Source organism: Aspergillus fischeri, genomic scaffold, assembly GCF_000149645.3.
Source record: "Aspergillus fischeri NRRL 181 1099437636245 genomic scaffold, whole genome shotgun sequence".
In the NCBI taxonomy this organism is placed as follows: domain Eukaryota; kingdom Fungi; phylum Ascomycota; class Eurotiomycetes; order Eurotiales; family Aspergillaceae; genus Aspergillus; species Aspergillus fischeri.
The window spans coordinates 722,214-749,180 of record NW_001509773.1 but is presented as its reverse complement, the minus strand read 5'-3'; the positions used below and the strand labels follow the sequence as shown (position 1 = coordinate 749,180).

The window sequence follows — 26,967 nt, the reverse complement described above, 5'->3', positions numbered from 1 at the left end:
CATACATTTGCGACGGCTGCTTGATCACTCAATCCATAATACTTCCAAGCTTAGAGTGATGTAATAAGGACAGATTGAAACCTGGATGTAGGGTATCATAATGTAGTCAAACAAAACCCGGCAACAACAAGGATATTGCACATCTCTCATACCCGCTTCAAAGCCACCATGCCACGTACCAAGGTCGCAGGCGTCCAGGGGTTCAGATTCGACGTCGTGCGCACGGAGAACGCAGGATCGACCATTTGACACTGTTTCTCGGTTTCAGCGTCCTTGGCTGCACCAGCAGAAGGCGCACTCCCAGCCGCACTATCACCTGTTTGTCGGGTGTCCACCGCAGCGACAGCTTCTTCCTTGGCACGAGCCAGGTCGCCTACTTTCCAGCCCCGGACAAGCCAAAGACACAGCGCACTGCCGATATACATGAAGCCCGTGAAGATCTGCACCCTCAGATACTTCGAATCTGCGGACTTGTTATCGCGCAGCAATAGGGCGATCGCCTCCGAGACCGTCGTCGGAGGCACGAGCATCAGCCAGGTGATGCTGAGGCCGCTGGGGAGGTCACGGAGACCGAGGATCTCGGCGGCCACGGGGGTACAGGTAGCCCAGTAGGTGCCTGCAACGGTGCCGACGAGGACGGCGAAGAAAGAGACGAGACCCATGCTGCGGGCGAAGATCCAGATGACGAGGCAGAAGAGGCCGCAGAGGAAGGAGAGGAACGTGGCGATGTTGATGCGGCCGAACTTATCGCTGAACATGCCTACGAAGGGCCGGCCGAGGCCTTGGCCGAGGTTGAGCAAGGCGCTGACGATGCTGCCTTGGTGCGGAGAGAGGCCCACGGAGAGGGAGAAGTTGGCGATGCTGAAGAGGAGCGCGACGTAGCCGAGCATGGTTAGGATGCCCCAACCGAGGAAGAGGAGGAATTCGGCCCGTTTCAGCAGAGGCAGGTGGAAGGCTTTAAAGCGGCTGCCGACGGCTTTGTTGCGGTCTCGGAGGAGGTTTGCACAGACCAGGTTTACCACGCAGGCGATGATGCCGAGGACCCGGAATGTCCAACCTAGACCGATCCGGGGGATCATGGCGCCTACTGCTAGAGACCAGATGAGACCCCCCAGTCCGGAGCCGGCGGCGTTGATGCCCATTGCAAGACTTCTTCGCCGTTGGAACCACTGCGGAGTGATTCCCACGCTGCCAACGAACAGGAAACCCATTCCCCAACCGAAACAGACGCCCTGGCTGAGGAAGATATGCCACTTCTGCGTGGCAAAGGAGGATCCGATCAAGGACAGGGTTTCGAAGAAGACGCCTAGGTTGAGGACGAACCGCGTCCCGAAGAGGTGGATTAGATGTGTGGCCAGCGGCGCAACGAGGAGCGCGCAGGAGATGCTCAGACCACCAGTGAAGGCGTACGACAATGCACTAGTGTTGGGGAAGACATCGTGTGAGAGATAATAAGAAAGGAAGACCCCGTAGCTCTATATAGAAACGATTAGTCCTCAGTCCGCCAGGCATACCTGGCAGCTAGACATCGTACTTACACTGTTGATGCCCCAAGTGTGCGCATTGATCCAGAATACACAAGCGACACAGACCCATCCGTAACCTCCATCAGGTACATCTTGGGGACTTTTGTGGTCCCGTTCTGCTACTGATGTTGAATCACCCAGACCCTGTCCATGATTCCGTTTGTATAGAGGGTCCTCAGCAGCCGGATCTCGGTCATGGTCTCTTGAACGAGTAATATCGATCGGTGGATTATCTGCCATTGCAACTTTGGATGGTGAATTCTACACAAAGGCAGTCCAACTCGGGTCATATGTTTGTCACCACGACCCAATCGTACACATTAGGAGCACAGTAAGTAGAATCCGAACTTGGACCCCATGAGTAATCCGGGGAAGAGAGAACCAGAGGTGATCAGGAACAGCATGACCGATTTTAGCAAGAGAGATATAAGCAGAGACAATATATTTAGCCTAGGCTAATCTATCTGTTGCGGTGAGAAGGGGAAAAAATAGGTGGTCCGTCATGGATGTGACGCTTTCTAGGAACGGCTCGGCTCCTTGGCCATACGGTTTCGGCGATGTATCCGACTGTCCAAGCGCAGTCATTGGAAGACAGCATCAGGATCAACCAGCAACTACCGTGCCGATTAACCGGTGCGGAGACATGGATACTCTGTAGATAGTCTGATTCTTTCTGGAAAGTGGCAGTTGAAGTTGGAGATTAAGCCCGTGGAGTATCTCTCTAACTGGGGTGAGATTCTGGAGAAGATGGATCAGAATGCAAGGCTCGGTAGAAACCTGGTTAAGCATGATTTCACATCATGATACTGTACTATAGGCAGACGTTTCCTTTACATCTGCCTTCGCCAGTCATACCTTAGGCATCATGTTCATCATCTTTCATCCTCGGAATTATTTATGCGGTGCATCCTACTAACAAAGTACTATCCGTAACTCGTATTCCCACGAGGACAAATGTCCGAAATGCACTAGTCCTGTTCAGGGTTAGAGCCTGAGGTGTCAGTGGCTGACATAAGCACAACCCCGCGTTGCCTCGCGACGGGAAGTTTGACGTGTTTGCATCTTTGTTGTTGTGGTGGTCAAAGCTTCTTCCATCGCCCAGGATGAGGATATGATAAGGTAGCAATAATAAGAGAACTATCACTACTCCGTAGATTCCCTGCATTAATTACAAATACATACTCTTACTCTACTTGAACAATCCAATCTAAGCATATTCTAATCTAACTAACTCTTCATAACTTTAGTCAACCTAAAAGATCACTCTAGTTCATTCCATCCCTGTTATTCCAGCCACCGTCTGCGAGCCTATTGGCTCTGACATGACTCCATAGGTACCTTATCTACTTAGCTCCGAGCTGAGGGTAACAACTCATCAGAGAGATCTTCATCTCCATTGAATCCTTACTGTGATCTTAGACTTCTTCACATCTCAAGAAGCTAGCCCAAGATGATGCATATACCTCATCTTCCCGGCCATATTAAGGCCAAAGATGGCCAGCGGAAGGTTACCCCCCCGGGCCCGACTTATATGTCCAGCGATCAGTTCGGTGAGTCTGCATTGCTCGCTGACTCATGACATTCTTGGAAAGTTGTCGCAGTTTTTGACAGATTGACCCCTCTGGAGTTGGCAGCGTGATTACCTTGAGCTAATATGTGACTTATCTCCAGCAAACTATCTGAAAGACTTGCGAACGAATCGACCAGTCCGCCCAAGCGGATCTAGACCCATTCCATCAAGAGCAACCGGATCAGGTTCGACCCCTCGAGAGACTCTCCCTCCTCGAGCGTCGTCGTCAATGTCAATGTATGGACACCCCGGCACCCAGCCTACTTCGCCCGAGAGAGAGCGACCTCGAGCCAGCAGCTCTCTGTCTACCCATCGCCCATTCGAACCCCACGTCTCCTTGGGGAGCTCAGCTGGGCGCCCATTAGTACAGGAACCAAGAATGGTGCCGATACGTAAGAATGTTTCACCATCGCACGTTTTCTCGCGCCCGTCGCCTCCATCTCCCAATGCTGTTTATCGTGAGAGTGGTCAGCGGCGGGTAGAGAAGGAAGAAGCACGCTCCTTGCGGGACGCGTTGCAGGAATTGGACTTGCATGATGAGATCCGCCTCCATCAGGCTGCACAAGACGAAGCCACGGAGCTAGTCTGGATGCATCAGAACCCCGGTGTGCCCTACAAAAACCCATATGCGCCGTATCATAACCCCGACCTGGACAGAGAATCCCAGACGCCAAAGAACGCCGGCCGCTCTCACAGCCAAAGTGATAAAATTGGTGGGCCCATGGATAATCATGGATCGACCTCAGAAAGCTCTTCTGACAGCCGTTTTGCTGATGCTGGGGGGACAGGTTTAGGTCTAAAGTATGACAGACAACGCCAGCATGGGGTGGAGGACTCTGCAAGCAGCCCTACAAAGTCCTCGTCGCCGCGGAAGAATGTCAGAGTCGATTTTGCGTTGCCCGCCGAGGAATCGCCCTCGAAATCGAGAGGCGGCGGGAACTCATGTCTTTCGAGATTTGGTAGCGAGTCATCGAGAGGGATTTTTCGAAATCCTCGTGACTCGATTTACGAGGAACCGAAAGACACTCGTGGCCCCGAGGAGGATGAGCGACCGGAATTTTCCAGATCCGATTCGTCGGCTCTCAGAGCAAAGCCGCGCAATGCCCTACCGCGAGGCTCTCGACCCCTTCCGGGAAGACTAAGCAGTCTTCCGTTCGTTGACAAGTTGGCGCGGTTCGAGCTACATAAGCAACATCCAACCCAATCGAGAAATCCGGACTATAGGACGAACGACCCGCTCCCGCAAGCAGCCCCTGATGAGGATGCGGACAAAGAGCAGGCCGTTCAGGCCGTTCCTACGAAGGATGGCCTTGAGATTCGCAGCGAAGAAATCAGAGCGGCTACAAGTAAGAAGCTCAAAGATCGAAGCACAAAGCTGCCTATGCCCACAGCCGTCAGTAATCGCGTTGGCCGGCCAATCGTGAGTTTCGACCCGACTTGGAAGCCCACTGAGGCTCCGTCACCGCAAAAGCGTGATAGCCTGAGGCAGGACTCGGCCTCCCCAACACCACAACCGCAGCCTGCTGCCCCTGCTATTGAAGTATCCGAGCCGCCGGCGATACCAGTTATCAATGTTCCGGACGAGAAGGAGCCCACCATTTCGGAGATGGCAGCATCATGTCAGAAGGAAAGGGGAGGTACTAGGCCTCTGCCAGATCCAGTGATCACAAAGCGCCACACTCAATCATCTCCTCAGAAACCTGCGCAGTCCTCACAGAAGCCCTGGTTGTCAACTTATACACGCTCCGGAGTACCAACAGCGAAATGCGAGTCCTGCTCGCTTCCCATTGCAGGGAAGATTGTCACAGCGGCGGGGGCTCGCTTCCACCCAGAGTGCTTCGTGTGCCATCATTGCCACACGCCCTTAGAATGTGTAGCCTTTTATCAGGAGCCCGAGGCCAAGCGCAATGAGCGATTGGCGGAGGCGCCAAGTGACGACGAGGAGGCGCGTATGTTGCGCTTCTATTGTCATCTGGATTTCCATGAGAAGTTTAGCCCCAGGTGCAAGAGCTGTAAGACCCCTATTGAAGGCGAAATTGTCGTTGCGTGCGGGGCCGAGTGGCATGTTGGTCATTTTTTCTGTGCCGAATGTGGTGATGTACGTTCTGACCTTGCCCAACACTGCAAGTGAACCGGACTAATTTTGTATAGCCCTTCGATTCGAACACTCCTTTTGTGGAAAAGGACGGGTTCGCGTGGTGCCTTCAATGCCATTCTCGGCGCACCGCGCCTCGATGCCTGGGTTGCAAGAAGCCTGTCCTTGAGGACGTTGTGGTCAGCGCCGTCGGGGGCCAATGGCACAATGAATGCTTCGTCTGTCACGAGTGTGGCGACGGCTTCGGTCCGGATGGCCGGTATTTTGTGCGAGAGGGCGAGCCCAAGCGAACGTCCAAAGGTCGGATCATTGGGGGTCCGGTCCAGTTGGCTGTATGTGAGCGATGCGAGAGCATCCGACTGAAGGCATCACCCAAGTGATGATACTCAATCTAGGCTGCACCACAGCCTCGCTTCTTCCATCCGCAGTGTCAGCAAATGAAGTGCTGTCACGCTGCCATTCAAGGTTACGATCTAGAGTGTGCATTTTTGATTGATCTTCTCGAATTCTGCCTACTGTGTTTGAGATGACTGCATATGCAAGCAAGCGGGATTTACAGCGATATGGTATGTTATGCATGCAGCGGGTGCTGCAAGACGACGTTTTTTGGTTTGAATCATATTATGGAGTTCGACAGGCAGCATCTTTTTCAAGAATAGCATGTTTCAGATCTATCAATGCCATTACCATCCGCACTCATTCTGCATTCCGCGATCGCTTGGTTTATGCTCAATGACAAAGAGTCATGCAGGCCATTCAGGATCCGTCTTTCGCCGAAAGACAGCCACGTACTTGTTCCCCTTATTCCGAGCCACCTTCTTCCCTTCCTCGGTGGCCTCCTTCATAACCCGCACACACTCGTCCTTCTCCAGCTCCTCCTCCGAAACCCGCTCAAAGAGTTCCCTCACCCCAGCATTCGCATTCGCATTCGCATTCGCACTGGTGCTCTTCTCCTCACTCTCCTCCTCGGCTCCCGACTCCACCCCAAAATGCCTCAGAATCCAATGATGATACTCTTCCACATCGGTAATGGTGTACAAGAGCCCACCGGGCCGCAGAGCGTAGGCGTACTCAGCATTCAGCGTCTCGGAGATAATCCGGGCCTTGTGCTTGCGGGCCTTGAAGTGCGGGTCCGGGAAGCAAATGAAAATCTTGGAAAGTTGGTGGCGGGCGAAGAAATTAGGGAAGAATTTCATGGTGTTGCTGCGGATTGCGGAGATGTTTTCGTAGGAGCCCGGGACGAGAGTGGTAGGCGTGTGCTCGGTGTCAGTTGAGAGGACGGGCGACGCTGCATCTGCAGCTGCGTTTGCGTTTGCTTGTTTCCCGTCTATCTGAGCTTGCTGCTGAGACGGAGTTTCCGACGCTGCTGTCGCGGCTGCAGTCGCAGCCCTGAGCTTAAGCTGCTGGGCCCGGAGGGCTTGGATGCGCGTCGTCACGTATTCGAGGACCGAGACGCGGATCTCCATGCCTGATTTCCATGCTCTGTTAGCACTACCCTTTCAGCGCGTGTGTATATGTCCGTATCCTACCGACTATCAACGACTCCGGCAGCAGAGGCGCAAGCCCAATGAGTAACCCGCCAAAACCACACCCGATATCCACGACCTCCACATCCTTCAGGAGCTTCCGGGCCCCGGCGAGGTTGGTATGCGACGGGTCCGGATCCACAAAGGCAGGGTAATGCGATGACCAGTCCATGTGCGCCGGGCTGAGGGGGCTGTAATCACACATTAGCGACGGATAGTGTCAGTAGAGATGTGCGTGGGGACATACTAATTCAGATGGTGGTCCGAGAAGGGGTTTGCGTGCGCCCGCTGGCGATAGTACTTTTTCTTGGGCAGCTTGATCTCCGCGACGTCGCTGGGGCCGGGTTGTGAGGCGGCCTCTGCTGTTGCTTTGCGGTATTCATCCCGCTTTTGGCGTTTGGGCGGGGGTGGTGTCATGGTTGTAACTCTGTTCTGGGATTGATTTATGATTTCGAGTGAAGAATGTCCCTTACAAAGGGGGTTAGGAGTGTGACGGGCAATTGCAATCCCCGATAGAGAAATATTCGTGCAATGGCCGGAGGTGTGCTGGCGGAGGATCGGACTTTTTTCCCTGAGCGGAAGCGTGACGTCCGTCAGAATGTCGGAGGTGAGCTTGGCGGAGTAAGAGTACACCTCCAAATAGAAACCCCACACAGCTCGATTGCTCTCTTCGTTTTGTCAAATATCTCTTTTTGTCAAATCATATTGTCCATTCAACTTCCTGCAAAGTAATGCACAGTCCTTCATAGAATAACCTCACCATCGTCCCACCAGCAATCCTCCATACCGTACCGCAACCAACCCCCGCATCCGCAGTGTCAATATCGGCCTCAGTATGTCAACGGCTCCTCCCACAGCATAACCACAATCATACTAACCATATCTCCAGTTCCCGGCCGGAAACGAAAAAGATGTCTCAGACTCAGTCTCACCCCACAACAACCTTCCAATTCCCACCAACCTACTCCTTCCCCCCGTTCTTCACCCCCCAACCCAACAGCACAACCCGCCTCTCCCAGCTGCAGAAATGGTCCTCGCTCATCCAATCCTGGTGCCGCCATTATCGCATCTACCGCCTCTCGCTGATTGAAGCGATCGAGAGCCCGCTCTTCCATAATGCTACGCTGCGGAAACGGTTAAGTCTGAGCGAGGCCAGGGCTGTATTGGATTGGATGGCCAAACCCGAAGAGGAAGGGGGTGGCGGGAGGCGGGCAGAATGGATCGATGGGGGAAGTAAGTCGGTGGCCTGGATTTGGTGGAGGAGACCGGAGGAGTGGGCGGGGATTGTGGCAGATTGGGTGAGTACTTCCGTTTCCTCTGCTTGTTGGCTAGCTTGCTGATGGTCGATTCTAGGTGGAAGCGACAGGGCAGAAGAATGTTGTCCTGACGGTGTACGAGCTGCTGGATGGGGAGGCTACAATGTCGCAAGGTATGGTTATGCTTCTGTCCTTCAGGAAGTCGTCGCTGACATCTTCTAGAATGGCATGGTATGGATGCAGACGTGATGCTCAAGTCTCTGAACGTTCTTGTAAAACGCGGCAAGGCCCAGGTTTTCGGCAGTGAAGGCCAGGAAGGTGTCAAGTTTTTCTGAACCGAACTCGTCTTGAAACGCCAAAGTCAAATTCTGGAGCTGCATGACTATTTGCACAGAGCTGCTAATCCCATATAACTAAAGAGCCAGACATTGATCCATCATATCCATGTACAAGGTAAGTTCCCGAGAAACACCGGCTTGGCTATGCAGCAAACCTAACACCAAGACCAGGCAGACGCCCTGTCTAGGGATCGCCCTGGTCAACCATGTCTTCCTTCAGCTCATATCCCTCAGCCGTACGCAGCTCCTGGGACATGGCAATGTCCAGAAGCCAGTCCACGCGCACAATTCGTGGTGTCTTGCTCATGCTCTGTGCCAGTTGTGAAAATCGTGGCCAGAGCTTCTGATGTTCGGGCGATACACTGCTAAGAAGGTAGACCTCTTTACGACTTAGGTCATCCTCCCCTGAGCTATCGTCTTCGCTCTCTTCCCGCTGCGAGTGGTAGGAGACCCTTCCGCGGAAAAGGGTGCAGGTCCCTCCATTGACATCCACAATGGACTTGAACGCTTCAAATCCTCCACGGATGGACTCAACACAATAGATTTGATAGCCCTGCAGGAGCTTGTTCTTGTTCTTCTTCGCCTTGGCCCTCGCTTTTTCTAGAGAGAAGCCGAACCTCTTTTCGGCGGCTTTGTCCACCAAGGGGAAGTCGTCAGGGTTCAGAAGCTCATTCTTCTTGAGGCACTCCGTGATGAACTCAATGTTCACTATCGCAGGACCGTATGCCAGTGCGTTGACGAATTTGGGGGTCCGCAGTATAGATGGGGCGGCGAGATGTGTGCATCTTCGTGCATCTTGCACAACCATGATTCCAAGATCGCGAAGTTGGCGCTGATCATCGTTAGCTCCTTGCCAAACATGGGCTGGTGCATATAGTTAAATATGAATTGGCAACATACCTTGTCTGCATCCTCTTTCTTCAAATTGCCCACCCACTTCTGATATCCAGTAATAAGGAGGTGCATGGCAATAGGAGGTTTCGACTTCTTTTGTCTCTTCGCCCCGGTCGCATTGTCTTCGTCACTTTCTTCCTGCGGTTCTACGGATCTGCGTTTCTTGGCGTTGTTTAGCACAACTCTGTCGTCGTCGCTCTTTCTTCGCCCGCCATAGATCACACCTCCGACTCGCTTCTTTTCCTTCTCGTACAAGGCGATATCTGGTGCGAGTTCCTGGAGTCGATTGAAAGCCGCTTCCTTTGACTTGCGACTGCTCGTTGAAGACGGTGTGTCGTTCTCTTTGCCCTCCGACTCCAAGCGAGCACGTGCGGGCGTCTGTGGCTTCTTGTTTTCTGAAATTTGACGTGACTTGTCAGCTGCTCGCGGTGTCGCAGTCTCAGCATCGACGGTCTTGACTGTAGGTGGCTGCATAGCGCTTGATGTCTTTCCGGCATCGGCATTCTGGTCTTTGGTCTGCATTGCTCGTCGAGGGCTATCTGATGATTGAGTTGTGCTCTCCAAAGAAGAAAAGAAGTGGCTCTCTAGCACAGATCTGTCCAGGCGTGTCTGACCGACCACCTCTCCTAGATTCGTCCGCTTAGGAAAGTGAGTATAGCGGGGATCAGATACCGGTTGCATCTTCCACTTAGCATAGCTTTCCTCCAACCAGAGGTGATTCACAACGTGCAACCCCCATTCTTTTGCAGCAGCGCATTTCTCACTGTTGCCATGGGCGGTCACTAGATGCGTGTTTTCCTGCTTTAGTGTCTTGGTACACTCTGCGCCCGCGGCTGCGATCAAATTCTCTAGGTAGATTCTCGCTTCGCCGACATAATTGGACAGACTGATTTTGAGCCCTTCAAACCCGGGTATTCCAACGCGCGAGATGGGGTAGTGTAACATCCGTCGTAGCGGCGAGGTCCATGCATTGTAGGTGATCATATGGTAGAGCCATGAGAGGTTTCCAACGTCCTTATTCAACCTTGACGCCAGGCGATAACCGAATCCAGATCTGTAACGGCAGATGTAGATATCCGCCTCCGAGACGTCTGATGTCACCCGGCCGCCAGCGTCCCTGATCACCTCGACAATCGTGTTAGTTAGATGTATGCCGATCGCAAGATCTGCCGAAAGCATGATCTTTTTCCCTTGAAAAACATCGAGGTCTGGCCGTGGATGAGCAGTGACGATAGACGCTGGTAGGTTGGTCGGCTCAAGCGTCGAGGCGCCAATGATATCACGATTTTCGGATGGTCGAATCGGCGCGTCTGTACCTGCGCGGAGGATTTCAGGATCTGGAAGAGTATATGGGCGCTCGTCGATTCTTCTTCCTAGTTTGAGGCAGTCATCGAACCTTTAGATGCGGTCAATCAGAGTTCAATCAAAGCTTGTAGGGTAACCACAGCCATACCAGTGGGGAAGCACAATCTTGATGTTCAGCTTTCGGGAAGTGACAATTCGCGCCTTATCGGAATCCACCGTCAGATCGACCAAGTGAGTGACCATACCCGACACCCTGGGACTGTAGAGGCCGCCTTTGGCCAAAACGCCGCCAATAATCGCATCCTTATCGCCTTCTGGAATATCACCGCACATGACGACGACATCGTTCAAGAATAGCCTAGGATCCGGGTTGTACTGTCGCGGGCTGGCCAACTTTTTCTTCGCTAGAGACGCCTGCACCCATTGCGGTTTGACGACGGGGATAAGAGCGTCATTAGCAGCATCAAATGCAGGAAAATCCACAGTATTTGATATCAGATGCGTGAATCCTTCTGTAAGGGGCGGGAAGTCTGCTGGCGGCTCGTAGATCATGGTCTCCCCGCCATGCGCCTCGAACGTTGACGCGAGCTAGTTTGAGAAGTCAGTCGAACCAAGATTGTACAGTCAACGATACCAAGAAGGAAATATGCGTACCTGATGAGCCGTATCAGGGCTGAGGTCTTTGGAGCAAATTATACAGACTTTGCATTGGTCGAAGAGCTGGAACTCTTCGTCGCGGCCCGCCATGGCGGAAATGGAGACCGCAGTCGGTAGAAAACGTTGGGTTTCTCTGTGTCTCTTGCTTATTTATTGAGCCTCCTGATAGACAACCAGTACAAGTATCGTGGCGATGAAGTAGGTAAAGCGTAAATAAGTGCAACACCTAGACGTTGTCCTAGCGACTGTGCATCTGCAAATGATGCCTGACGGATGCGACGCGCCGAACGCGAGGCATCACGACGCCATGTCACGTGACTTGTGCATGAATGCGATACGTCCTTTTTTAGAAAGCAACACGAGTCTTGGTGATAGTGATATCAAGCATAGTTTAAGTGTCGTATTCTTATTATTGGTTGCATTGTAATGCTACAATTCATTGATTCGGTCTTCGAACTTCGAGCCTAGTATTCGAGTGTGTATCCTGCGACGTACTTCAACACATAGGTAAATTCATACGGAGTAGAGATAGCGGGTTTTAATCACACGTTTACCGGCTAAGATGGTTTGACATCTTCCGAGTATTTTGTGAATTTGAAATAGCCACAAAATATGGTAACAAGTGCTTCATTCCCGCCGAACTGGCCCGGTGATTGATCGCCAATTAGATACACCCACTCGCCCCGGCAGTTGGGTGATCCGCCTTGTACCTGTTCCGTCCCCATCAGTCTTCAGCTTCCTCGGCTCATCCCCCAAACCCCGGCAACTAGTTCTGCATGTCCCCAAGAATGATCATGATAGTGGGGTCCCCGGTTTATCGATATGGCAGGATCGTTACTTGTATTGATGTCCAGCAATCCTTCTCTCTGCTCTTTCTTCCTTTTCATATTTCATTCTTTGTGGGATGATTGATTCAAAATGTCATTGTCATCGTCATCAATATCAGGCCCCTTCCGCATCGTGGAACATGTGGTAGAATGCCAACATATCAGAGAATATCCAGCAGCCACTGCGAACGAACAAGAAGATATACTGCATCTGGCTGTGAAACAATACGTTCCACTCGATAACCCTGAACCCCAGCCTGGCGATGTAACCATACTCGCCGCTCATGCCAATGGCTTCCCAAAGGTATATCTATGTACTCTACGGATCACACGCGAGCGCATACTGACTTCATGACCAGGAGCTTTATGAACCACTCTGGGAGGAGATATATGCGCGTTCCAAAGCCAATGGGTTCCGCATTCGAAGTATCTGGATGGCAGATGTGGCGCACCAAGGACAAAGCAGCGTGCTCAATGAGGATCTTCTAGGAAATGATCGTGCGTTGATTGTTATCGGGCCAACCTCTCGAACGTGGTGGACTGACTAGTTCATGTCAACAGCTAGCTGGTTCGATCACCCCAGAGATCTACTTCATCTCGTCAATGTCAAGCGCAAGGAAATGCCCCGTCCAATCGTCGGAATCGGCCACAGCATGGGCGGCGCTCACCTGTGAGTCTACCTGACTCGACCTTTCAAAGGTCAACGCAAGCGATTCTAACGCTATCGCAGGGCGCAGCTATCTCTAATGCACCCCCGACTCATCCACTCCCTGGTCCTACTAGACCCAGTCATCCAACGCCAAACCACCCAGCTCGAGCCACGACCCCTGTTCAAAGACCAGCTCGTCATCGCCAAAACGACCCAACTCTCCACCTACCGCCGAGACAAATGGCCATCCCGCAAAGCCGCCGCAGAAGCCTTCAAGAAGAACCCCTTCTACCAAACCTGGGACGCCCGCGTCCTCGACCGCTGGATCAAATACGGTCTCCGAGACCTCCCTACCGCCGTCCACCCGCTAGACGACACCGCAACCTCTCAGGGTAGTGACCGACCAGTCACGCTCACAACGACTCTCCACCAGGAGGTCTTCACCTTTTCACGGCCCAACTACGACGGGCCCCCTGGCAAAAACGTCCCGATTAACCGGGTCACGCATCCCGATCTGAACCCCAAGCACGTTGGCTCATTTCCTTTCTATCGGCCGGAGCCGTCCCGTATCTTTGCTCAGCTTGAGCACCTCCGCCCGAGCGTGTTGTATATCTTCGCCGGCAAGTCGGACATGTGTCTCCCCGAGATGATGGCCGACAAGATGAAGAATACAGGCACGGGGCTTGGCGGCAGTGGCGGTGCGGCCGAGGGACGTGTGCGCGACGTATATCTCGAGAATTATGGTCACTTGCTCGCCCAGGAAGCGCCCAGTGAGTGTGGCGAGGCGGCGAGCCGATGGCTCGGCAAAGAATTGGAGCGGTGGAGGGCGGAGGAGCAAGCCTTCCGAGATCAGTGGAGCAAGAAGTCGAAGATCGAGAGAGTGACTATTGATTCACGGTGGAAGGAACATGTACCTGCTCCCGTGAGACCCAAGAAGGATTCCAAGGCCAAGTTATAAGAGTCTCATATATAGCCATGCAATCACAAGAGCGCCGTTACAATAGACAAATACAAAATGGACCATCTACGCCACATCAGTGCGATATAGACAAAACTCGCTTCGAAACCTGTCAAACAGCTTCCTGTTTTCTCATAAACTTCATTTCTCGTCTATAAGATAACCCTGAGGAATTTCAGGGCAGACCTCTATAAGCTAGTTGATTCTAATGATCTACATAGACCGTTAATGCAACTTGAGCAAGTCTGGAGCGCCTGGCTCCACGTGTCGCAGATAACGGGGCAGGCTCGAGTCAAAAAGGACATATAGGTTGGTCAAATCAGATTGACTTCTTGGCCGGTCGACTTCCGGAGTCAGTACTGACAGGGACAATTTCCGGGAAGTTCCAGAAATGAGGCCACCACAGCTCATATTCCTCTTGCCGTCCGTTCAGGCAATGGCGCAGCCAGATACCCCAAATGATATATAGGTAAGCTCCAATACCGGTCATGACATGCCTGCAGGAGAAGTTAGCAAAAAGCCGAGTACTGGATTAATACACTAAACGTACCACCAACCATGGCCCTCGAGGAAAAGACCCCAAGGAAGCCCCACTGCCCGACGCCATCTGCGGAGCGTAGGGCAAAATTGGTTATCCAAATTCCAAATGAGGAATCCTCCCAGGAACATCGCTAGTCCATAGGCAACCATGAACCACATTGTGTTGAGAGTCCTCACGTCCCTGACATTCTCGTAATGCTGTTGTTCCTTGGAAGGCACGGGCAGATCTTTCTTTTGACGAGCCAGCCGGTCCTCCTCAGTCGAGTACCGCAAAGAGGGTCGAAGTGTCACTTCCATGGTGTACATGCTTCTCAACACGACGACGATCGTCAAAAGCGCATACGCATTTTGATGGAATACGGGGTCCTGGAGGTAATGGTAGTAAAGAGTGATAAAGACGGCCAAACTTGTCAATGCGACGGCGAGAACAATACGGAAGCCGAGGGGTCTTGAGTAAGAAAACGAGGCATAGCACATCAAGCAGGTCGTGTAGATCATCGAGAGCTCATCAACTAATTGCATCGGGTCTAGTAGGCAGTCAGCAATCTCGCACTTATCCTTCTTAGTGACTGGACTTGCATTTGAGAGTCGAGTGGAATAGGAAACTTCCAGCCCCAACTACGAGATATCCGTAGAAAGCTACCTGGAAGATCGTGTCGTGTCCATATCGCCGACAGCTCCGGATGCCCTTGAATCCGAGCCACATGAACAAGAGATTTGTCATACTATTGACGATTTCGGCGGAGTAGATGGTCGCATAGTAATCCTATAATCCATAACATGTGAGCACAAGACAGAAGCCCAGCCGAAGCTATACACACCTCTTCACACCAGTTCAATGTTGATGTGACGGGGCTCCAATATCCGGCCTTGGAAGGCGGATACGGAATGGACGTTGGGAAAGACCACTGAGGCATGGTGGCTCTCCGCGGCGGGTATAGGACAGCCTCTTTGAATTGCGCCGAGTAAAAGGGTTAGGATATGGGTGGCATCGCAGCGAAGAGGGGAAAGAAAAGATGTGAGAAGACAGACAAGAGGCACCTTAGTCATGTACCTGGCTTGGTAGACAGATACTATTCCCTGGTAAAGGGCGCACTTCCTACCTAGGTATGCAAGGAACCTACCAAGCAAGCCCGTGACGTCGATAATTACACAAATCAGCGGGACCCATCAATGTCAACTCCGATTCTCAGCGCGCCCATTGGCCAGACCGACCCTCCGCGGGCTGCCGAAGCCCCAGCGGAGGCCGTATCGTCATGAAATTACCAGTGATCGATCGATTTCATCCAACTGAGAGAGGTACCTGATTGGCATTTGATAGGATATTTTTACCTATGGATGCTGTTTTCAGATCACCTATGCATTCTTCATCTGCATGGAATGCTTGCAGAAAGTTATCTCGAATGAAATCAGCTAAGTAAATAGAAATACAATTATTCCATATATCGCTTCATCTATGGACGTATCCTTCTCAGAAGACATGAATGGACATGATTTAGCGCTCCAGAGGGTGTACCTAACTAGGTACCTTAGGCAGAGGTGTATCACCGTATGATACGCTGTATGGTTACATAACGGCGGTAAGATATATCCAGATGTGGCTGGTGTTTGGTCAGCTGCAGCCAATCACAAGCAATCGGCCGGAAACTTGATGACTTCACCGATGGTCGTGCATCTGAGAAAATGTTGGAGACCCTCTGCGCCGAGAAAGGCACAGTCAAATCTCACTGCATGACTAGGAAGTGACTCGGCTTTTGTCCTGACAGACCTTCCATTACACGTCATTAGCACTGGATTTGTTTTTGAAATGCGGTTGTCGCATATGCCGTTGTAGATCGACCGCGGAGCGGTCTCCGAGTTCTGGTTCATATACGGTGCTGGAGTGCTGTTGTTATTACGAATGAGCTGAAGCAGTTGCGCCTATATTGCGAAACTTGATAGAAGATCGAACTCCCGGGGCGAACCTGTGGAACTCCTGCAGGGGAAATGTCGAACAATGCTGCATACGCAGTGACGCCGGTGAAAACCACCTCCACATGTACGAACGTTGTGACTATCTATTCTTTGAACAAGACTACCAAACTCAAGGTCTCAGCGCCGAGACAGATTTGCTAATGCTCTATTCCTGTTCAGCATCCAGAACCACATTCCATTTCGCCGCCGGTCTCTGCTCTGGCCTAACCTCCTCCATCCTTCTACAACCCGCAGACCTCCTCAAGACCCGCGTACAACAGTCTCAGAAAACCGCTTCTCTCCTACCTACTATCAAAACGATTCTCTCCTCTCCTCACCCCATCCGCGGTCTATGGCGTGGCACACTTCCTTCGGCCCTTCGAACGGGCTTTGGCTCAGCTCTATATTTCACCAGTCTGAATGCATTACGTCAAGGCTTAGCGCAGACAGAGGCTTCCATGGCCATCGCCGCATCTAGCAGTGATGGAAAATCCCGTACCTCGTCGTCTGCGCTACCCAAATTATCCAACTGGGGAAATCTAGCCACCGGTGCCGTTGCACGCACAGCTGCGGGTTTCGTGATGATGCCGGTCACCGTGCTCAAGGTACGCTATGAATCAGATTATTATGCGTATCGCAGTCTCTACAGTGCAGGGCGCGATATCGTCCGTACAGAAGGTGTACGGGGCCTGTTTTCAGGATTCGGGGCGACTGCAGCGCGGGATGCCCCGTATGCTGGACTTTATGTTCTTTTCTACGAGCAATTGAAACGACGTCTAGCCTCAGTTGCGAGCTCAGAGCAGTCAGAGCAGCCACTCAAATCGACTTCGTCTTCATCCATCAACTTCGTGTCTGGTGGATTGGCTGCCGGGCTGGCCACGGCAATCACTAACCCTTTTGATGCCGTCAAGACCCGTCTGCAGCTCATGCCTGGCAAATACGGGAACATGATACGTGCCGTCCGCTTGATGATTCGCGAGGATGGCGTTCGAAGTCTGTTTGGTGGCTTGGGACTACGCATTACCAGAAAGGCACTCAGCTCAGCACTTGCCTGGACCGTCTATGAGGAGCTGATTCTGCGGGCTGAGGCTCACTGGGCTGAAAAGGACAAGATCGACTTATGATGATAAAATTATGACCTTGCCATACTATATTTTTCCTTCTTTGAGACTTCTCGGTGCTCGTGCAGCAGTTTACAGGCAATTACGGGAAACAGAACATGGCGTTCCATCCTGATATTGAGCTTCTTGTATCATAGATAGCGATGAATATCCCATCTCAACCAGACAATAAGTCACAAGCTCAAAAACTGAGTACAACTTGACGGCTAATAACGTATCATATATCATCAGACATCACAAAAAAAAAGGACACCGTCTTTAGCGAAGAGTAATGGGAGTTGAGGTTGGGCATTCAATGCGAAAAGGCCCAATGCAAAAACAATATGGTATATATTCCAATATACCACGCAAAAAAAATCAACAGGCTCATTATGTGAAAATCCATGCCCTCCGGTTGGGGCTCTTCTTGCGCACAAGGAACATCCTGTCTTTCTTGCGATCATTGACTTTGAGTTCGGTCAGGGTGCTTGAGGTCTCGGTGACGAGCTTCCCTTCGCGTAGTCGCCGAGTGTGGGCGAAGAGCTCTTCCTGCAGGTCTTCAGAGATCCATTGCTTGATGATAATGTAGTTGCCGTCGAGCTATGGGGGGAAAGAGGTCAGTATGGCGCCATCTTTGACGTGCAGTTAGACAGATGCCTTACCTCATCGAAATCCCAAGGCAGGCGATAAGCAATCAGTGTCTCTGGGAGGATATACTTGCGGTGGACCTGCAATCGATTGTGTTAGACTCTTCATGCAATGGCTTGGGCCCGCTGAATCCAGATCACTTACCTTGATCCACGTAGTCTTGTGGTGATCAATCTCCTTTTTCTCCTCTTTTTCCTTTTCCTTTTCCTTTCCCTTTTCCTTTTCCTTTTCTTTCTCCTTCTCCTTTTTCTCTTCCTTGTCTTTCTTCTTCTCCTCTTCCTTGGGCGGATTCTTCTTCTTGTTGATGATGTCCTCAATCTCTGCCTCGGTGTAGCCAAACTCCATCTTTAGTCGAGTCCTGAACTCGCGGTCTTTTCTCTCCTTCTCCTCCCGCTCAGCCATGCGCCTCCGCTCTTCGGCGATCTTCCATTCCTCGATAGCAGCCTGCTTCATGGCCGCCTCTTTCTTCTCACGTTCCATCTGCTCGAGTAGCTGCCTTGCTTGCTCATCGCGGAGCTCCTTCTTGAGACGCTCGCGCTCTTCCTCTTCCTCAATCTTGCGCTGAAGCTCCTTAAGTTTCTCCTCTCGCAGCTTGGCCCGGACTTCTTCCTGCTCCGCAGCCAGACGCTCCGCCTCTTCGAATTTTCGTAGCTTGAAGCGGAACTCGGCCTGCCGCTGTTCCTCCTCCATGCGCTGCTTCTTCTCAAACCGCTCAAGTCGTCTTAGACGATCACTGATCTCATCTTCGTACCAGTTTTCTTCTTCTTTAATAAGTTGAGTCTGGTTGTTCTCATGTTCACCGCGCCGGCGAGCAAGTTCCCGCTCAAGACGTTCGATCTCCATCTGCTGCTTCATAAGCTCGAGGTCCTGGCGTACATCGTTCTTCTCGAGCATCCGTTGATCAATCACCAATTCAAAATCACGTTGGTGACGAGGAGGCGCCTCATGGCGTGGAGAAGCCTCGCGAGACACGCTGGTGCTAGCACGGGGTCGACGGTGCTTTCGGAGAACAGTTTCATCCTCCGACTCGATATCGACTATGGTTGTATCCTCCTGGCGATGCTTGCGGTTCTTGTTGGCACTCCTGTTCGTGCTTTTGTTGCGGGAGACGTTGTTGATATCAACAACGACTGCAGGAGGAGGGGGAGGGGGCTGCAATTCACGGCGGCGCCGAGCGCCCGTTGAAGCGGAGCGATGGATACGGACGTCTTCATGCAAGACAGGACTCAGATAGGTCGTGCTGCTGAAATCAGGATCATAACGATGACGAGAAATAGAACGTCTTCTGACGGAGTGTCTGTGGCGGGGAATGTCCATGGAGACGTCCGACTCTGAGTAGTCTGACTCTGACTCGGTGACTAAACGTGCACGACGAGGCATCTTGATCAGCGCTTGCCTTTGCCTAGGAATTTAAATATATATGTGATCGTGTTGCGTGGCCGAGGCTGACAAGGCTGAACCGCGTGGGGTATCAAAGCGGGGTGGCGCAGGAATCTATATATGAGGTGGGCGGCAGTTGTATAGAGTTGCAAGGACTTGGGGGGAAGGATAGGACATAAGAGAAGAAAAGAAGAGATGAAAGGCAACGACAGAAATAGGACTGGCTCTAAAAAAAATCGACAAGACGAACCAGCCACAGCTTCGCAAAAGCGGGAACGGCCAGCGCTACGAAGATCAGACGAGGATAAATGGATGATGACATTCAGCTGAAGTGGGGGAGGAAGCAGGTTTAAGTATCGCAGGAGACCTCAGACTGAGAGATCATCCCGTCGCCAACGGTCGCAGCCTAACTATGGAGTACTGCTGATTTCTCCTATTTATTTCCCTTTCGCTTACCACTGTGGGTTTGATAACGATAGAAAGACAGCTCCGAATATTGACTCCCCTCGAGATCTAGTGTGCATGCACTATCCCGAGTGCACATTGTCATTGTCGGCGAAACGCCAACTGGCGGCTATAGAAACAATCGACCAGAACGATCTAGATGGGATGAACTGGATGCCAATCTTTACATTTTCGCTGCTTTAGGCGCCTAATCACTTCTAATACAATCCCCAGATCCATATCCAATACTCCACCCTCCTTGTTCCTGATCCAAGGAAACTAATCGGTTGATCCCGCTGTGACCCAAGAGTTATTCCGTGAGGCAACATTCATACTACTTTTGTCAGGATCTTTCTTCAGATGCCATCTGTGTATCCACACATCTGACACTAGGGCGTGACATCCCTCGTGACGGGGATGAGAACACTGGAATCTGGTGCTGTTGCTGCCCGATTGCACATGACGCCACCCACGCAATACTTAGGGGCCGTGATACTAGATTCAGGTGGGCCTGTGGCGGATGAGGGTTCTATCTCCCTTCTTTGCCTTATTTTAAGGTATCAGAGATTTGAGACTACGCGTAGATATGATTAAGCTGCACTTTTGGAGCTGCCTTTTTGCCTGACAGCTCCGTGATCGATGGCTAGTTTATCGGATTTACGGTTGATTGGTCCGGATTCACTTTGCCACAGTTGATGCCCTGCAATGGGCAGAAGTATGACTAAGTGAAGAATACCTCATATATGGTTTTGGTACCGGAACCAGTCATCATTAGATATGGTTCTGATCCACACTATCCCTAGTTGTATCGGTCTCCAGATGAGAAGTGGCCTGCCTTTGTCTAACCCAACCCGATCGGACCCGCTGGACATACTTCATACTCTTGGGTATTCTTCACAAGTAGTTGTACACTCTCCCAAGGAGCGATCGGAGCTGGCCTGTTCAGGGCATCTGTGAGGTCTCATCGCACTTGCGTCTGCTCAACAGCCCTGGTGACCTGACAGATCGAAGCACCTTGCAAATCGTCTAGAGCGTTTTGCTCTCTGCCATACCCTGGGATGTCTCAACTCATCCCAGGCTTTCCCCAGTATATGATTGAGGCAGTTGTTGTCTGCCGACTTGCCGTGCACATGTGATATTGTGTTCAACTTCATTAATCATGCTCGTCCACCGGACTTCAGAATCTGTTCGAGATTTTCGCGACTGTTCTTGTGCGTCATTTCGAGATAATTCAATTTCTTCTCCAGACCCTCGATGTCTGTTTTCAGCTCAGCTGTCTCGGACGCTAACCGCTTATCAACGGCGTCCATCGGAACTGCCACGAACCTAGAGCAAAAGAGGAACAGTCAGCCTCGTCTCGACATCCTCACTCTCTGGGACAGCTAAGTAGCCACGCAGAACCTGTACTCACATTTTCCCAACTCCCTCGTAGACCTTTGTGTCTTTAGATAGCGATCCAATTTCTTTCGATGTCAATTCGAGCAGGCGGATATTCTTCTGCTTTGCCGTGATTTGCGTCTTGGTGACGCCGATCTGCTGCTGCGAGCTGATCGCTCGAGCTTCAATCTCTTGCAGCAACTATAAAACCAGTGTTAGGGGGGCAATATTGTAGAGATATACGCCCGCAGCCAACTCGTACCTTCTGGAGAGCTTCGTTGGGGATAGACATGTCGAGGGCAGATGTACGAGGTGGAGGGGTAGTTGATGAGGGGAAAGGTTCGCGTCCTTCGGATCGATTAATTGGGACGTGTTCAGTATGGTTGCGGTGAGTACTATGAATTTGGGAACTATGAAGGTCTCTCAAGCATGTGTGTTTGTTCGAATTATCCGCGGATCCTCCATGCAGTTAGATGGAGTGGTGAGCGATGCCAATATACAGAGTTGTCCCCTATGATCCCATACTTGGCCTGAGCTCCTCCGATCGCTGGGCGGTAGGACAAATTACCAAATACGGCTACATAGGGCATAGGGTTTGGGCTCCCGGGTGGTACAGATCTATAGTATCTCTCGAGGAACTTATTTTATTTTGCAATAGTTAGATTAGGTAGGATATGAAGATATGCAGATATTGTACCTACTCACTATCTGCTTGTGATCTTATGGATTGATTACAAGTTGAGATTTATCTCGTTGTTGTATGGAGTAGTCAAGATATATATACCCCGGAGAGCCAGAGGTTAGTGCCTAAAGGACAACGACGAGACAAAACAGTGTCGAATAGGTACATTTACAGCTGGTTGTAAAATGGTGCAAATGTTTATACTCCTCCTTTATTTCTGAAGCCCTAGGACTGAGATGAATGGGCCGTAATCCGCGTAGCTTTACCAGTAATGATGAGACGGTATTAAAATATAGAGGTATTGTATGGACGATATGTACTGGGGCCTGCTATGCAAACTAATCAAACCCCCAGGTCTGGCACCAAGTCCTCCGTAGTAGCCTTATATTTTCCTTTCCCCTTCCTTCTTTCTCGCCCCATCCGTCGTCCTTTATACGGTTAGGAACGAAACAGAAACCGAAAGCCGCGTTCAAAATGGAGAATTACCAAAAGATTGAGAAAATTGGCGAAGGTGACGTGATGATGCAGTTATCCAAAGTGGCTGCCTAGTATACTATAACTCACGCATCGATGCTCCCCAGGAACGTACGGTGTCGTCTACAAGGCTCGAGAGGTGAACCACCCAAACCGTGTCGTTGCTCTGAAAAAGATCCGACTTGAGGCTGAGGACGAGGGCGTCCCCAGCACCGCTATTCGGGAAATTTCCCTTCTTAAGGAAATGAAGCACCCGAACGTGGTCCAGTTGTTTAATATTGTATATGTTGACGACTGCAAGCTTTATCTTGTCATGGAGCTACTAGACTGTGACCTAAAGAAATACATGGATGCCCTACCTATCCATGAGGGCGGTCGTGGTAGAACTCTGCCGGACAGATCAATGATGAGCGCCAACCTGGGTCTAGATGGAGCTATGGTGAAGAAGTTCATGGCACAGCTGGTTGAGGGTGTCCGCTACTGCCACAGCCACCGTATCCTGCACCGTGACTTGAAGCCACAGAACTTACTTATTGATCGGGAGGGAAACCTGAAGTTGGGCGATTTCGGACTGGCGCGCGCCTTTGGTGTCCCGTTGCGGACTTATACTCACGAGGTAATAAATGCTAGCCATGAAACGCGTCATTTAAGCCTGCCAGCTAAATATTGTTTCTCTAAGGTGGTTACCCTTTGGTATCGCTCTCCGGAGATTCTGCTCGGTGGACGCCAGTACTCCACCACGGTTGACATGTGGTCTGTTGGAGCTATCTTCGCGGAGATGTGTACGCGCAAGCCACTGTTTCCTGGTGACTCGGAAATTGATCAGATTTTTAAGATCTTCCGGTGCGTAGCTTTTTGCTAGGTCGGGTTGGCCCAATAGAGTTTGACACTTGGTTCTATAGTCTCCTTGGCACCCCAGATGAAGAGATCTGGCCTGGTGTTACCGCGTTGCCAGACTACAAGCCCAGTTTCCCAAAGTGGAGGCGCTCCCCAGCTCCACTGGTCCCAGGATTAGACAGTGCTGGCTGCGAGCTTCTGGATGCCCTGCTTGAATATGATCCAGCTCAGAGGCTATCTGCAAAGCAGGCCTGCATGCACCATTACTTCCGCGATAGCAGCTCAATCTATTCCAGCCGCACCCAGGGCAGTGGCTAACCAATCTCTAGAAAGAGAGCATATCATAACATCATTAATGTTGGATAGTAACTGGTGAATAGATTATTTCATAGTGAAGTCAATACGGACGGCCGAGTGGTCGAAGACCATATCTCTAGTCAGAAACCAAGCAATTTCACCTGAAGGCCAGCATCACCATAGTGGACTAAGTGATCCATTGTTCCCTGCTATTTGTAGTTCGCAACACTTGACCCTAAACACTACTCTCGCACCCTACTCGCATCATTGACCCATTATTTAAACAACTTCTTACTGTCTACCATGCTATTACGTTTATGACAAAGGTCAGAGGTGTGGGGGTTTATATAGAGGGTATCCTTTATGATTTAAATAAAGTAAGTATGCTGGACAGATTCAATTGTAGTAGAACTCGACTGCTCAGAAAAGTGCTGTACCAAAAGGAGCACAGCTGGTTTATCTAATAGAGATCCCTTATAGTTAACCATCCAAGTTTATTGACTAATATGATAATAGGGTAAGTTAAGAAGTCCAAAATATAGTAAAACACATACATCACATAGATCTATATAATGCTCTTTGGCTGTTTATTCTGCAGCCTTGGTGGACAAGTGTTTATGTTTCAAGGAGGATTTTGATGGTTAGTAGATATATATCTACGTGGCAGGAAGGGTACGTAGGTTGTAAAAGAGAATACTACAAGATATAGGTTGTGTAGATATAGGCTGGAGAACATTCAGTCTGTGACCATCTTGTACTCCAAAGCTATGAACATATGAGGACAATTCTAAGGTCAGTAAAGCTAGTGGTCACTAGCACTTATCTAGGTGGTGAGTGTGATCAGAACCAACAACGACATCTCGAAAAGAAGTTCAACCAACAATGTATTTCTGGAAGACTCTGAGAGCCCAAAATAAGTTATTCACCCAACAAAGGAACCAGCAGGAAGAAAGGTACATGTGCACAGGGATTCTGCGGTTGGCCGTCGGACACGATGGCCCATCGCCCCGTTGCTGTGGCAGGGATGTTGGTGGAGACTGTGCTGGAAGCGCAGCCCACTATGGACTATGGAGGCATACATCATCCACGCCTCGCTCTGCATTTCGTTGACCGATCCGAGTGATTCGAAAATAAGATTTCTAGAAAGAAGAAATTGTAAGTGTGCCAAAGTCCCTATGATCATTCATTTTGGGTCGTCGATTCCCTGTGCAGTTACCATCATCCGTCAAAACAATACTAATTGTTTGGTTTACTACATCTATTAGTTATTTGTTGTTAGCCGCCAAAGTTATCGCCTAATTGGCACCGAATCTCCAGAACCATATTTGGAACACCGTTATAATCGTTGACTCCGACAAATATTGGAACAGCTGGGCTGTGATAGGGTCCAGTGGGCGGATCGCAGCCTCTGGCAGCCAGAATGAAGGCTTCATTGTGGATCACGGCCACATTCCTCGCTTCCACGGTCCTATCTATAGAGACATTGCCATTCTCTCCCCCGCAATTCGCAGAAATCAGCAAAAGAGCATACGACGTCTTACAAATCCTGAAGCGCGCCGATAATAATTGCCCGGGGGATTACGATCCTTGCACCAACCTAGGCCATTCGGACGTCTGCTGCAGAAGCGACTCGATCTGCTCTCGAGACGCCGCCGATAATATCGCTTGCTGCCCTACAGGGGCAAAATGCACAGGAAGTCTTACGGGGACGTCCACTGGCACAGGCGCCAGCTTTAGATTCCCTGGAACCGCAACCGCGGCACCGACTACGACTACCAACGACGCTACAATAACGGGCTCTACGCTGACCGGGGCTTATCCGTTCATCTATGTCCCCACCACATTCCCCAATGCAGGCATATGCTCGTCATACTGGTCCGTTTGCCAAAGCGAGTATTCGCAGTGCACCGCGGCACTTGGAGGCCGCTACGGAGTCACCGTCGCAGGAGGCGGTGCAGGAGTCACGGTTGCGGGCGGTGATCCAACGGCCGCCGCGTCTGTTTGCTCGAGTCTGAGTCAAGCTGCTTGCCATGGGCTCAACCTGGCGTACTGCGGCACGTATGCCACGGGGGGAAGTAGCCCGAACATTGCTGTATCTGGCCGAACCTCCAGTCTACAAGACTTAGTTTTTGGTATGGTTGTTGGCGTGGCGGGAATGTTTATTTGAGCCTTTGAGGCACTGAACCATGAGGTCGACAATATGTGACACCCTATTAAGTTTGTCTACGAGGAGTTACAACTGGGCATCGCACACATTGGCCCTGTTATGACGACTCTTTCTCTTTTACGCTTTGGATGACCCATGAAACGATTGACTGATGATATGTACGCATTTATTTTGAAATGGCGCTATGTTTCCCAATATGCTTGTATATAGAAGACGAAATACTTTCATCGATCAACATGACGAGCAAAAACAGATTGACCCGATAACTTCACTTCACTGCCTTATCTCTGACGACCGTCATATTCAAAGGTATTCTGTAGATATGCTGTTCAAGGTTGATCGACTCATTCATTAGGCACGTTATGAAGACCCCTCCTCCCTCAGAATGGACTCGATCAAACGCGGCCTGAACTGGTGGATACAGTGAAATTCAATGCGTTGCCTATGCGCAGGAAATGCCCAATCTCATGCCCAAGATTTTGACTTTCGGATTTCCACGGCATTAGCGTCTCCGGATTGCCTGAAGATGTGTTGTTCCTACATGAGTACGGAGCATATCAGTGTATACACCGCTCTGGCGATTCGAATCCGAACAGCCGACACGTCAGTAAGCCTTGATACTTAGCTAGCACAAGACAGGAGACAAAAGAATCCGTATCAATGAGAAAGAGTTGACGCATTAGAACGCCTGATGTGGACAGTCCTACCGAATACGTCGACCTGATGGCTGATGCAATTAGTTGCTGGCCGATACTAAGGCCGGGTAATTTCTGGGATCTTCTGTTGGTGGAGCTTCTAGACGGTCAATGGCCCGTCTGACGGTCTGAGTAAGTCTCGCCGGCCGTTAAAGTCAGGCGATCAGAAGAGTCGAACGCTGTGACCTAGGAGTGATGCTGTCAGGGACGGCACCCAAAAGAGCGGGGAGGATTTCATGTGAGGGGCAGTGATATGATGCCAATCACACCGACGGATGATGCTCAGTTACTATTAGGGAAGCTGATAGGACAGAACAGGAAAATATGATATAATTCCCAGCCTCCTAGATTTCCAGGCAGTCTCTGAATCTGTATTATTGCAATATATCGTGCGTCAGCTGTGTTGTAGCTATTGGTTGTTAGTATCAGGAAATCCGGTGGTTGGGTTTTGGATGAGAGGAGGCTGGGAGCTGTGCTGAGTCTCGACAGTCAGACCTCCACGAGCTGCCGGGTCGCTCCTCATTCTTCCATTCTTTTCTCTCATAGAAACATTTTTGTTTACTTCGATCATTATCACAAAATTTTTTACATTCCGTTCGTTTCGAAAACCTCGTGGAATCTGCTTTATCGCATTCCTGCTATCGGAACTATCCGAAGTATAGCCTGTCAAAAGTGTCACTGCCTCTGACCTGGTCGACTGCTCAACGAGTGACAGGCTTAAGCTGATTTGGCCAGGAATCGCAGCGAACAGTCCAGGGTGGGCGACTGATCG

General features: G+C 50.8%; 12 protein-coding genes across 12 annotated transcripts, besides 2 other annotated features; 6 read left to right on the top strand and 6 right to left on the bottom strand.

Annotated features, from left to right (window-relative positions):
* Positions 1-146: 146 nt before the first annotated feature.
* Positions 147-1,766, bottom strand: NFIA_104010 (MCT family MFS transporter; the record flags this gene model as incomplete). Its single annotated transcript, XM_001266809.1, has 2 exons — positions 147-1,475; positions 1,539-1,766. 2 exons carry the CDS (start codon positions 1,764-1,766, stop codon positions 147-149), a joined length of 1,557 nt encoding a protein of 518 aa, XP_001266810.1.
* Positions 1,767-2,976: 1,210 nt separating this feature from the next.
* On the top strand, positions 2,977-5,571 carry NFIA_104000 (LIM domain protein; the record flags this gene model as incomplete). Its single annotated transcript, XM_001266808.1, has 3 exons — positions 2,977-3,076; positions 3,198-5,194; positions 5,248-5,571. 3 exons carry the CDS (start codon positions 2,977-2,979, stop codon positions 5,569-5,571), a joined length of 2,421 nt encoding a protein of 806 aa, XP_001266809.1.
* A 363-nt stretch (positions 5,572-5,934) lies between these two features.
* On the bottom strand, positions 5,935-7,134 carry trm8 (tRNA (guanine46-N7)-methyltransferase; the record flags this gene model as incomplete). Its single annotated transcript, XM_001266807.1, has 3 exons — positions 5,935-6,659; positions 6,721-6,908; positions 6,965-7,134. The coding sequence occupies 3 exons, from the start codon at positions 7,132-7,134 to the stop codon at positions 5,935-5,937; spliced, it is 1,083 nt and encodes a 360-aa protein (XP_001266808.1).
* Positions 6,105-6,130: a microsatellite.
* Positions 7,135-7,628: 494 nt separating the features above from the next.
* Positions 7,629-8,308, top strand: NFIA_103980 (ESCRT-II subunit protein VPS25; the record flags this gene model as incomplete). The annotated part of the gene is made up of 3 exons (XM_001266806.1): positions 7,629-8,015; positions 8,071-8,146; positions 8,196-8,308. 3 exons carry the CDS (start codon positions 7,629-7,631, stop codon positions 8,306-8,308), a joined length of 576 nt encoding a protein of 191 aa, XP_001266807.1.
* Positions 8,309-8,495: 187 nt separating this feature from the next.
* NFIA_103970 (BRCT domain-containing protein) lies at positions 8,496-11,257 on the bottom strand (the record flags this gene model as incomplete). The annotated part of the gene is made up of 4 exons (XM_001266805.1): positions 8,496-9,143; positions 9,212-10,601; positions 10,659-11,098; positions 11,165-11,257. 4 exons carry the CDS (start codon positions 11,255-11,257, stop codon positions 8,496-8,498), a joined length of 2,571 nt encoding a protein of 856 aa, XP_001266806.1.
* Positions 11,258-12,085: 828 nt separating this feature from the next.
* Positions 12,086-13,601, top strand: NFIA_103960 (putative toxin biosynthesis protein; the record flags this gene model as incomplete). The annotated part of the gene is made up of 4 exons (XM_001266804.1): positions 12,086-12,298; positions 12,354-12,492; positions 12,556-12,664; positions 12,725-13,601. The coding sequence occupies 4 exons, from the start codon at positions 12,086-12,088 to the stop codon at positions 13,599-13,601; spliced, it is 1,338 nt and encodes a 445-aa protein (XP_001266805.1).
* A 319-nt stretch (positions 13,602-13,920) lies between these two features.
* Positions 13,921-15,058, bottom strand: NFIA_103950 (ceramidase; the record flags this gene model as incomplete). The annotated part of the gene is made up of 4 exons (XM_001266803.1): positions 13,921-14,098; positions 14,152-14,668; positions 14,721-14,907; positions 14,963-15,058. 4 exons carry the CDS (start codon positions 15,056-15,058, stop codon positions 13,921-13,923), a joined length of 978 nt encoding a protein of 325 aa, XP_001266804.1.
* A 1,069-nt stretch (positions 15,059-16,127) lies between these two features.
* NFIA_103940 (putative mitochondrial carrier protein) lies at positions 16,128-17,218 on the top strand (the record flags this gene model as incomplete). Its single annotated transcript, XM_001266802.1, has 2 exons — positions 16,128-16,179; positions 16,275-17,218. The coding sequence occupies 2 exons, from the start codon at positions 16,128-16,130 to the stop codon at positions 17,216-17,218; spliced, it is 996 nt and encodes a 331-aa protein (XP_001266803.1).
* Positions 17,219-17,584: 366 nt separating this feature from the next.
* On the bottom strand, positions 17,585-19,222 carry NFIA_103930 (uncharacterized protein; the record flags this gene model as incomplete). Its single annotated transcript, XM_001266801.1, has 3 exons — positions 17,585-17,794; positions 17,857-17,922; positions 17,987-19,222. 3 exons carry the CDS (start codon positions 19,220-19,222, stop codon positions 17,585-17,587), a joined length of 1,512 nt encoding a protein of 503 aa, XP_001266802.1.
* Positions 18,034-18,100: a microsatellite.
* A 1,601-nt stretch (positions 19,223-20,823) lies between the features above and the next one.
* On the bottom strand, positions 20,824-21,335 carry NFIA_103920 (putative prefoldin subunit 1; the record flags this gene model as incomplete). Its single annotated transcript, XM_001266800.1, has 3 exons — positions 20,824-20,992; positions 21,078-21,244; positions 21,306-21,335. 3 exons carry the CDS (start codon positions 21,333-21,335, stop codon positions 20,824-20,826), a joined length of 366 nt encoding a protein of 121 aa, XP_001266801.1.
* Positions 21,336-22,199: 864 nt separating this feature from the next.
* NFIA_103910 (cyclin-dependent kinase) lies at positions 22,200-23,354 on the top strand (the record flags this gene model as incomplete). Its single annotated transcript, XM_001266799.1, has 4 exons — positions 22,200-22,236; positions 22,307-22,815; positions 22,879-23,042; positions 23,102-23,354. 4 exons carry the CDS (start codon positions 22,200-22,202, stop codon positions 23,352-23,354), a joined length of 963 nt encoding a protein of 320 aa, XP_001266800.1.
* Positions 23,355-24,753: 1,399 nt separating this feature from the next.
* NFIA_103900 (uncharacterized protein) lies at positions 24,754-25,500 on the top strand (the record flags this gene model as incomplete). The annotated part of the gene is made up of 1 exon (XM_001266798.1): positions 24,754-25,500. The coding sequence occupies one exon, from the start codon at positions 24,754-24,756 to the stop codon at positions 25,498-25,500; it is 747 nt and encodes a 248-aa protein (XP_001266799.1).
* Between the last annotated feature and the right edge of the window lie 1,467 nt (positions 25,501-26,967).